This window comes from Sardina pilchardus, chromosome 22, assembly GCF_963854185.1.
Source record: "Sardina pilchardus chromosome 22, fSarPil1.1, whole genome shotgun sequence".
In the NCBI taxonomy this organism is placed as follows: Eukaryota; Metazoa; Chordata; class Actinopteri; order Clupeiformes; family Clupeidae; genus Sardina; species Sardina pilchardus.
In genome coordinates this window covers 7,323,026-7,333,025 of record NC_085015.1, presented here as the reverse complement: position 1 = coordinate 7,333,025, position 10,000 = coordinate 7,323,026, and the positions used below count along the sequence as shown (strand labels likewise).

Sequence of the window (10,000 nt, the reverse complement as noted above, 5' to 3'; positions counted from 1 at the left end):
ATAATTATCAAATTGAAAGCACTCTATGACAGGTCTACTCGTGTGATCACGCATGCATGTACAGGCAAATTAGTGTTCGTTAAAGATTGCGTGGATTTTGATGCAACACAAGAGAGCATTTAGCCATGGGACAGCAGCTGTGAATGAGTGCTTAATGCGGCTGCAGAAACTTTACAGATCCCATTGTCAGCTTCAACAACAAGATTCAAGAACATCTGAACTATTAGCAGAGGATACTAGAACGCAGTATGCAAAGGTCTTTTTTTCTTTTCTTAAAGATCCACTTTTATTTTATTCAAAAGATTCGGAATGTTTTACATTAGGCCTAGGCTGCTTGAAATAGGCCCTAAGTTCAGGCTGCTCAAAGTTATTTTGCACTTTATATGTATTCTATTCAGAATAAATTCAGTGTCTGTTGTCTGTCTTTCTTGAAATGTGGTAAAGACAACTACAGTATTGTTTTGCATTCAAGTACCATTCAAGTTAAGACTTTTTGGTATGTTACAATCATATTACTTTGAAAACACTTGAAATGTAACAATAAATTAAATAGGCCTAGAAATGTACATGCGTTATTGATTTTATTAACTTCAGGGTACTATTTTCAGTGACAATTTAAGATTCGGACCTTTGCCGGGAGGACATTTTAGTAACTGGACCTCTTTGAATTTTAATTGAATACCCCTGCTGTATGGTATATTATGGACTCTTCCCCTCTCCCCTCCCTCCTCTCCACCTCTCTCCTTCCTTCTGTCTCTCCACGACTTTCCTCATCTCTCCTCTCCACTCCTTTCTTTCCTCTCCTCTCCTCTCCACTCCTTTCATCTCCACTCCACTCCACTCCTTCCCCCTTCTCTTCTCTCCTCTCCTATCCTCTCCTCTCCTCTCCTCTCCTATCTTCTTCTCTCCTCTCCCCTCCTCTCCTCTCCTCTCTTCTTCTCTCCTCTCCTCTCCTTCACCCAGCTGTCTGATGAGCGCTCCAGGCGCCAGAGGAGAGATGCCCACAGAGAGGCGTACAGTGAGCCTCCCGTGGAGGCAGCTGTGTCCATACTCACCCCCCGCAAGGAGACCTACCTGCTGGTGAGGAACGCCGACTCCCCTGCCCTCCCACACACACACACACACACACACACACACACACTGACACCCCTGCCCTCCCACACACAAACACACGTACCAACACCGAGACCACCACCCCCCACGCCCCCCCCCCCCCCCACACACACACACACTTACACATGCAAATTGTGACCTTTAGAGGTTGTTACATCTCGCGAGCTCTGATGCAATGTGACAGTTCATTAAAACTTCACAATGAGTTTGGCGAATTGATATACAAGTGTGATATTGTATACTATATATGGCCAAAAAACTGAAGCTACTTCGAGTGTGCAAATAATCTACGGTTATTACACGTTCTAAAGAATGTATGACAAAGGGAAATTAAACCAAGCAGTGGTATCAGTGTAGACAACTGCCATATTGGCATTACAAACTAACCCTACAGTATACATTTCTATGGAGGATTCTTTGAGTGGTGCATCTCCTCATTATATAGTCTCTGCTTCTGCCTCCTCTGTCCTGTTCAGGAGTGTTCCAAAGGGACTGCACGTTGTGTCACGTTCTCCTGTCCTTTGCTCAACATGTCCACCTACGCAGAGGTCATCGTAAGGTCACGTGTCTGGAACAGCACTATGTTGGAGGTGAGTATGTGTGTGTGTGTGTGTAGTAGTCCCTGCAATTCGTACTATTACTGTAATTGTATTGGGTTAAACTGTCTGTCTGTCTGTCTGTCTTCCAGGACTACAGTAATGCACTCAGGGTGAAGGTCAAGGGCGAGGTGACATTGAACCTTATAACGGACAAACCCACCATCAAGATGGACAGTCAGAGCAGAGAGGTGTGTGAAAAGACCGTATCCATCATGCACAAACCTCGCAATAACCCTAATACACATGCAGAGTCATACTCATGCCATATTACAGTTTTGTAAGCTTCAACCTTGTTTTTCTCTCTATCTGGGCCCTAATTTGAATGACGAGCAAAGTCTAACACGTCTAACAAGTCACCTGCCTATACAGTATACCACAAAACCCTAACCGATTAGCATTAAGCTTTGTATCTTTAGAAAACCTGTCATGTTTTTGAATGGTCGTGCATCATTCCCTCAGTTTGCCTTGAGATGGGAGATATACGGATTTCAATTTTGGACTTCCTGCTTTCAATGATGTAAAAATCATCATTTTACATAATTGAAAGCAGGAAGTCCTATTCATGGACTTCATTGAAATCCATATTTTTCCCATCTCAAGGCAAACTGAGGGAATAATGCACGACCATTCAAAAACATGACTGGTTTTCTAAAGATACAAAGCTTAATGCTAATCGGTGAAGTGCCCCTTTAACCCTAACATTTCCAAAAACGGTATGAGATAATCATGAGATTAGTTTCTCAACTAGTTTCTCAAAGCGTCCCTCTTTGTCGGCCTCTCCCCATCCCTGTGCAGTTCCATGTGAACATCGACCCAGTTCTTGCGGAGGAGGCGCCATATGAGGTTCCGTTTTGGATCTTCATCATCGCGGGCGCAGCAGGAGTTCTTCTACTGAGCATCATCATCTTCGTCCTGTGGAAGGTAGGACTGAGGAGAATAGAGGGAAAAGGGAGAAAGAAGAAACTTTGACTTCTAACTCCTTTGACTCCTTTATTCAAGCATTGATCTTGTACAGAACTTGTAGACGTGACAAGAGAGCAAAGGAGAAGAGGAGAGGAAAGGAGAGGAGTGAAGATGAGAGGAGAAGGAGAATAGAATTTAGAATGTGGAATATAGACTCCCTTGTGGTTTTTAAGATGTCTAGGATGTTCTTGAGCATACTGTAGGCCTACACTTTACTGTGCAGTGCTCAACATACAGCACGCTGTTTTTGATTTTGTTTGGACACTTTCACCTTCTGTTTGAAGGTCCTGTTGTTTGTGTGTTATAACCCAGCATTGCCTAATGTGTCTTAAATTACTAGACCTTCTGCCCATCTTTGCCTGGCCAGAGTCTCATGTCTACTGAGGAACCCAGACCATAATAACCCGCAGTAACCAAAACAACCCTGAGTAACCAAAACAACCCTGAACCTCACCCCGTGTCTCTTCATCTCTATCTAACTGCGCCCTACCCCACCCTGCCTTCCTCCTCTTCCTCCCCTCTTCCTCTTCTTCCCTCCCTCCTTCTGTCCCCCAGTGCGGTTTCTTCAGGCGGGCGAGTCGACGGGAGATGTACGAGGCGAAGTCGCAGAAGGCCGAGATGAAGATCCAGCCCTCAGAGACAGAGAGGCTGACGGACGACTACTAACGCCCCCCTCCCGACAAAAACACCCAGGGGAGGGGGGCACCCCCCCAGGCACACATTACTCAGGTTCCTCGGTAATACCACTCCAGGCCTCTGGGGGGGCGCCGTAGAGTCTTTGTAGCTAACATCCTTCCCCCTTCTAATCTACGTTTCTCTCCTTCACTTGGTCTGCATTTCAATCTGTTCCTCCCTCTTCTCCGATTAGATTTGCTACATTAACTTTTCTTCCTACTTCCTACTTACTTCCTACTTACTTCCTATGTTTCTAGGCGACACCAAAGATCCTTAAGGCGGAGCAAGATACGTCGTCGTAGTTCATGTCTATGGGCGCAAAACGGGGATCACTTCCTCTGCATGAAGGGGTGTGTCATGTCCATAGACTTCAATGGAACAGCTCTGCATAAAGGGGGATTTTGCCCCCCCTCCCTCTTGCGATTCGTGTTCCAGGAAGTGGCTTCTCGTGAAGTATCTTGCTCCGATCTTAATGATCTTTGGCGACACTACTTGCTAATGCTAATCTATTGCTCAAGGTCACATGCTAAATGCTAAAGTGAATGCTAATCTTAATCATCACTTGAATCTATTCAAATGTTTGTCTCTTCTTTGCAGCTGAGGGTTGTTCACTGACTCTTTACCCTCTACGACCTCAGTCTAATCACAACGTTTCACTCAATTTTAATCTCTCACTTTTCTCACCTCATTGTTCTAACTCTCACAGGCAGGCTAAACCAGACACGTAACTGAAGCGTTTCATGCATTGAGTGTATGCTACAACAATTAGCTTCCATTAGGCTACAATCAATGGAACTGGCTACAGTGATAGTAGCGCATAGCAGCGAATACATTGCCACAAATTACAAAAAAAAAAATTGCAGTCCTTGAACAGAACACTTCAGTTGCCCACCTGGTATAGCCTGGCTGTTACAGTTGGATGTGTTGCTTATCTGCCTGTATTGTCATGATTTTCTCCACTTTCTACTCTAAATAGGCCCTACCTTGATGCATAAACAGAACCTATTCTATCTATTCTATAAATCTATATTAGCAAAACAGTAATGACCTCTTTCGCCCGTGGCTGACTGATGACTCTCTTCATATCCAGTGTGGCTTCTTCAAGAGGGCCGTCTACTACAGGATAATGCCAAAGTACAAAGGAGTGAAGATCCGCCAGGAGGAACGCTACAAGTTTAAGGCCCTTCAGGCACAGGAGGTCCACAAGAAGCTCTGGGTCACCAGCTGGACTGAGACGCCGACTTACTACTACTGACCTTTGGCCTTTGACCTTTTGAACCTTTTGAGCCCTCCCACTAAATCCTGAGGAGAGACGTGGGGATTGGCAAATGGATATTACTGTCCATGCCTCCTCCTCGGATGGGGCTGGTGGCGGGATGAGGTTGGGTGGTGATTGGGTTTGCCTGCTGTCACTCAGAGACCCTGACCAATTAACACTCCTCTCTTTTACACATGGATTTATTTTTTAGTGATTTCATCAAATGGCATTGTGCAATATCAAGTTATTCTGCTTTTTGCTGCCTTAAATCTTTTTTTCTTTTTTGTCACCGCTCCGCAAGCGCAAATGAGCAGAACACTGGCAGGTCAGAAGAGTCCTACCCATTCCCCATATCAGGCTCTTCTTCGACACGCATAATTGGATTCTGGTTATGTGCCAGTTATCAAGAAAGACTTTTGCATGTACATATTTTGTCCCGAATGCATTCACCTGTGCCTATTATAGCACTAACATTACTTTGCTATATATTTTGTCTCTTTTTTTTTTTTACAAATTGTGAGTCAAAAATTGTGGACTGATTGTTGTGTTCTTATGAATTGTTGGCAAGATAATACCATCAACGCAAATACTGTTCTGAACTTTGACATGCAGACACCTGAATGGGTTAATCTAATGTACAGTACATGGATACTACAATTATTCATACGACCATACATGCGCGGGCACACAGCATAGACATATCCCATTCATATCCCACCTCTTCTGCAAAAATACACTCAAAATGGCGGCAGACTCAAATAAGATGTAAATGTTTTCAGAGATGACCTTTATGGATGTGGAGCAGCATGGACTATTTTTGCTATAACATTGAGATCTTTGCTTCCATTGCTTGTATCTTTTGTTTGCTTCAAGCTTTTGTATCGGTGATGTTTTGTAGAGGCAGAGGCACATGGGGGCAATTGCTCTGTCGCTAGTTTGGAGTTTAACACGGTTTTAAACTCCAACTCCCCACTCCAGTTTAAAACCGTGTTAAACTCCAAACTAGCGACAGAGCAATTGCCCCATGCTGCCTGAATTGGTCCCTTTTCCATAGATCTGGAAAATGAACATCCCAAAACTTTGTCAAGAAAATAGTTTTATTTACTATTGCATGAAATACATTTTTTGCGGTACATGCTCTGTTCTGGGGGCCCCGGGCCCTTCCATGTTCAAACATGGAAAGCCCAAGGCAGGGAGAGCAGCAATAAACCCCCCATGGGGTACAGAACAGAACAAACATCAATGACAAGACATTGATAAGTCGGAAGTATGAGAGGGTTAAGGGAAAGAGGTGGGTGGCAGAAAGCTGCAGAAAAAGCAGTTGGCAGCATGATTGGCAAAGGCAGTTTAAATAAGTGCTCTGAATGATAGGTAGATAGATAGATAGATACTTTATTGATCCCCAAGGGGAAATTCAAGATCTCATCCAATGAAAGCAGGGCTTGGCCGGTTGGCACTCAGCTGGCGATCAGCTGAGAGGTTAGATTGACGGTCAGCTGAGCCATCCAGGGAAGCTAGCGAGACTCCGTGACCTGCCTTAACTAACGCTGTGCTCCATTTGACACCATATATTAGGCTACGTATATCTAGTTACGGAGTAGACTGCAAATAAGCTAATTACCCAAAACATTGTCGTGTTCCTTTAAAGGACTCGTCTAGAATGTCCCTGAATGTCACTGTGAGTTTTAAGGGGTATGGGAGAGAATCATCCAATAGCATAAAACAGTCTCAGTTTGCCTGATGCATGAACTATTATCTGTGGAAGGGAATCCTCTTTTGTAAAGAGAGAGTCGCAACACTGGAGTAAAAGAACTGTAAACATGTATGCGGGCTGACACAGAAACAATCTCTACAGTTGCTTTATTTGAAATAAATATTCAGTTGCATTTTTTCCAGTGCTTTTTTGTTTGTTATTGTTATATGTTTTAACCATCTTCACATGTTATGCCCATGCCCTGTCAAACTACATGAGCGGCTTCTTATACCTGCTGACCGCTATACAGTCGAACACAGGAATCGCTACAGTCATCCAACCACTAGGGGGCACTGGTCTGCAGTTGTGTGGGGATGGGGGTGGGGGTTAGTCATAGATTGTAAGGAGTAAGGGTAAGAGAATACACAAAGTTACCTGAACGGTTCAATTTTATACCTTGTTGTTGTTTCAGTGTCAATAAAATGTTTTGATGAAACTGGTTGAAACTGGTTGTTTTGTCAATGACCATTTACCAAGTATCATGAATCATTGATGATGTGGAAAGGGTTATGGTTGTGTACAGTGGGGTTAGAATAGATAGAGAGAGACATGACTACAATGTATGTTTATATCTGTCTTTATTCTACAAAGGGCAAAATATTTACCAAGAACATTAATCCAAAATGCATACACAATTCTGACTTTACAAACAAATAATTCTATTATCCCAAGTACCCCCCCCCCCCCCCCCCCCCGACAATTTCATTCAAATTATTACAAATAAATTACAAAAAAACAGTCAGCTTTCTTTGCATAGTCAAAACAATTTGACCCCCAAAAAATATATCAATAAATATACAGCACATTCAACAGCGAAGAAACAACAGCAACATCGACCAAAACAATCATGAAATCAGTAAATCAACAAACATTCCTTAAAATTCGAGAAGTTTCACTCCCTTCCAAGCAGCGTTTATTTCAGTTCCATTTGCGATGGGGATTTGCCCATCCGCTTGCTCACTTTGCGGTACTTGTAGGCCATGAACGCCGTGGCAACCAGTAGAACCACGCCGAGGACCAGAAGAACCCATTGGCCGGCGACAGCAGCTGCACCTTCCACGCTCATACCCAGAAAGTCCACTTTCGCAGCCGGTTCTACGGCAGCGCCTTCAGCTGTGAAGTCACACAGGAACACACACACACACACACACACACACACACACACACACACACACACACACACACACATACGTCGACACTTTAGTCATTTGCAATGGGGAAGAAGTACAGTAGCTCCGTAAACTCAACTGGTTTAGTGAGACTGAGAAACAGCTACTGTAGAGGTAAACACATCTTAATTTCCAGCTGGATTAATAAAGTAAGTATGTACAATACATGTGTATGTATGTAGGTAGGTATCTATCTATCTATCTGTCTGTCTGTCTGTCTATCCAGCCATCTATCTATCTACTTTATTCATCTACATCACCAGTCCTTCCCTAACAAAAGGTCAGGAAAGGGACTTACATTTGATTTCCACTTGTTTACCATGTGTATGGTTTACTATCTAGCTTTCATGTAACCGTCTTGCCAGTTGATAAACAGTTGATAACAAAAAAAGGAAAGGGACTTACTTGGTGGGGTCCAGTCATACTCCGGCCAGCCCAGGACCTCTCCGTTCTTCGAGTTCTCCTTCTCCAGCCAGGTGATGAGAGGCTGGAAGTACTCCATCAGGGGCTCAGCGGTCATGTTCCTCCGGCCCGTGATGTCAAACATGGCCTCTGGCCACGGCTTGCTGAAGCCCAGCTTCATCGCATCACTGCGAAAGGCAAGGTGAGAGAAAGAGAGATTTAACATACATGAACAAATTATAGATAAACAAATAAAACATACACACACACACAAAAAAAAAAAAAAAAAACACACACACACACACACACCATAAGTTGATAATTCATCACACATAGCCTACTCTGATCATTCATATAGACAAAATCTCTCGACTAGCAGCTGAAAAATCATAATATTCGGTAAGACACCATCTGTAACTGGTGATATTTCCCTTGCGTAAGTCCCACGCGTCACTCACCCGAGTCGTTTGCCTGCATCAGTAGACTTGTAGATGTCGCAGGTGTGCAGTGGACCGGTGTGTTTGGCGGCGTCACACAGAGCCTTGTGGAACTGGAACTGGATGACGAAGCTCACAAAGTACCTGTTACCAAGACAACAGCGATGGATCAATCAAATGTTTCGCGTCATGGGTGATCAGATCACAAGTGGTCAGCCAAGACACATCGCATGTTTGCACGTGTCCAAGGTGTACTTGTAGCTTGAGACATCGTTGACCACTTGTGTTTACAGTAGATTGCGTTACTGCAATAAGTGTGTATGATGCATACATGATCCACAATAATCCCTCTCAAAAGCAGGTGGGAAGTTGTACCTGACATAGGGAACGTTGGCTGGGATGTGGAACTTGGCACCGGGGTCGAAGTCCTGCTCTGTGCGCGGAACGGGGGGAACCAGGCCCTGGTACTTCATCCTGAGGAGAGACAGGCGTGTGTGTGTCAGACACAAATTAGAAAGAGTCCCTTACAAGGTATACAAGGAAGCCTAACCTTATAGGCCCGTTACAGGAGAAGACTAAAGAGCCATTGTTCAGTCTATATTGTTTGACGACAGTGTAAATGGCATTATCTGAAAAATACTTTTTTTTTTTTTTTGCCTGTCCAATTTCAAAGATGAAAAACGTAAATAACCTCACCTCATGTTCCACCACTCTTTGTTGTAGTCCTGCTCGGAGATCCGTCCATCAAACACCTTCCACCGCCACTGGTCCATGAGGTAGCCGAAGGGCAGGAAGGCGATCTTGTCCAGGGCGATGCTCATCAGGTAGTTAATGGTGCTCTCTGTGGACAGGGGCACATCAAGTCCATCACAAATCAAGTCCATCACAAATCAAGTCCACCGGAATTACCTTGACGACCTAGTAGTCGAGCGCGTCGTCTGTCTGCCTATGCTTTTGAAAAATATATAAACTTACTGTACATTCACTTTTTTGTCCTGAATGTTATCAGCTACTGTCGGGATTTTGTGATCTCCATCATAATTACTGTTGCCCTATTATTCATGTAAAACATATAGATGTGTACAGTGTACACTCATCCCTAACATCTTTACATAAACCGGACATGGCATTAATAGCATATGGGATGGGATGGGATGTCACATTTTAGATTTCTTTTTTACATTTTGACTGTTTGTTCCTTCAGTCAGAGACGGTTGAAAAAGGGTTCTTAAGGATCTTTGCTCCAGTCAATTCTACGTTGCATGCTCATAATTCTAAGTTCCAAATTCTAGTTCCAAATTCTAAGTTCTACATTCATGAAATTCACTACAGCATGTGTTCTGGACACTCACCGTCGTTCTCCTCCACTTTGTCCAGGAGGCCGATGGTCTGCAGGTGCTTGGGCGTGGCGACGGACAGGGCCATGACGTCGCCGATGGCCTCGTGGAAGCCGGGGTTGGCACCGTCGCGGAAGGAGACGGGCAGATCCTTGTACTGCAGGAAGTACTGCACGTGCCCCATCTCGTGGTGCACGGTGATGAGGTCGTCCATGGTCACCACGGTGCACTGCTTGATCCTGGCCAATGAGAGACGAAGAATTAACGTCTATCAATGTCTATTCTGTACTCCAT

General features: G+C 44.1%; 2 protein-coding genes across 2 annotated transcripts in view; one reads left to right on the top strand and one right to left on the bottom strand.

Annotated features, from left to right (window-relative positions):
- Positions 1-6,797, top strand: part of itga3b (integrin, alpha 3b) — a 54,569-nt gene extending 47,772 nt beyond the window's left edge. The window contains exons 21-26 of the mRNA XM_062526309.1: positions 964-1,080; positions 1,590-1,703; positions 1,802-1,900; positions 2,508-2,633; positions 3,231-3,412; positions 4,441-6,797. Coding sequence (XP_062382293.1) covers positions 964-1,080; positions 1,590-1,703; positions 1,802-1,900; positions 2,508-2,633; positions 3,231-3,341 — 567 coding nt within the window. The 3' untranslated portion in view covers positions 3,342-3,412; positions 4,441-6,797. The remainder of the gene's footprint in view (positions 1-963; positions 1,081-1,589; positions 1,704-1,801; positions 1,901-2,507; positions 2,634-3,230; positions 3,413-4,440) is intronic.
- A 265-nt stretch (positions 6,798-7,062) lies between these two features.
- Positions 7,063-10,000, bottom strand: part of ace (angiotensin I converting enzyme (peptidyl-dipeptidase A) 1) — a 29,847-nt gene continuing 26,909 nt past the window's right edge. The window contains exons 20-25 of the mRNA XM_062526729.1: positions 9,722-9,945; positions 9,066-9,210; positions 8,745-8,843; positions 8,391-8,513; positions 7,936-8,120; positions 7,063-7,474 (exon numbers count right to left, since the gene is read on the bottom strand). Of these exons, the coding sequence (XP_062382713.1) occupies positions 7,275-7,474; positions 7,936-8,120; positions 8,391-8,513; positions 8,745-8,843; positions 9,066-9,210; positions 9,722-9,945 (976 nt within the window). The 3' untranslated portion in view covers positions 7,063-7,274. The remainder of the gene's footprint in view (positions 7,475-7,935; positions 8,121-8,390; positions 8,514-8,744; positions 8,844-9,065; positions 9,211-9,721; positions 9,946-10,000) is intronic.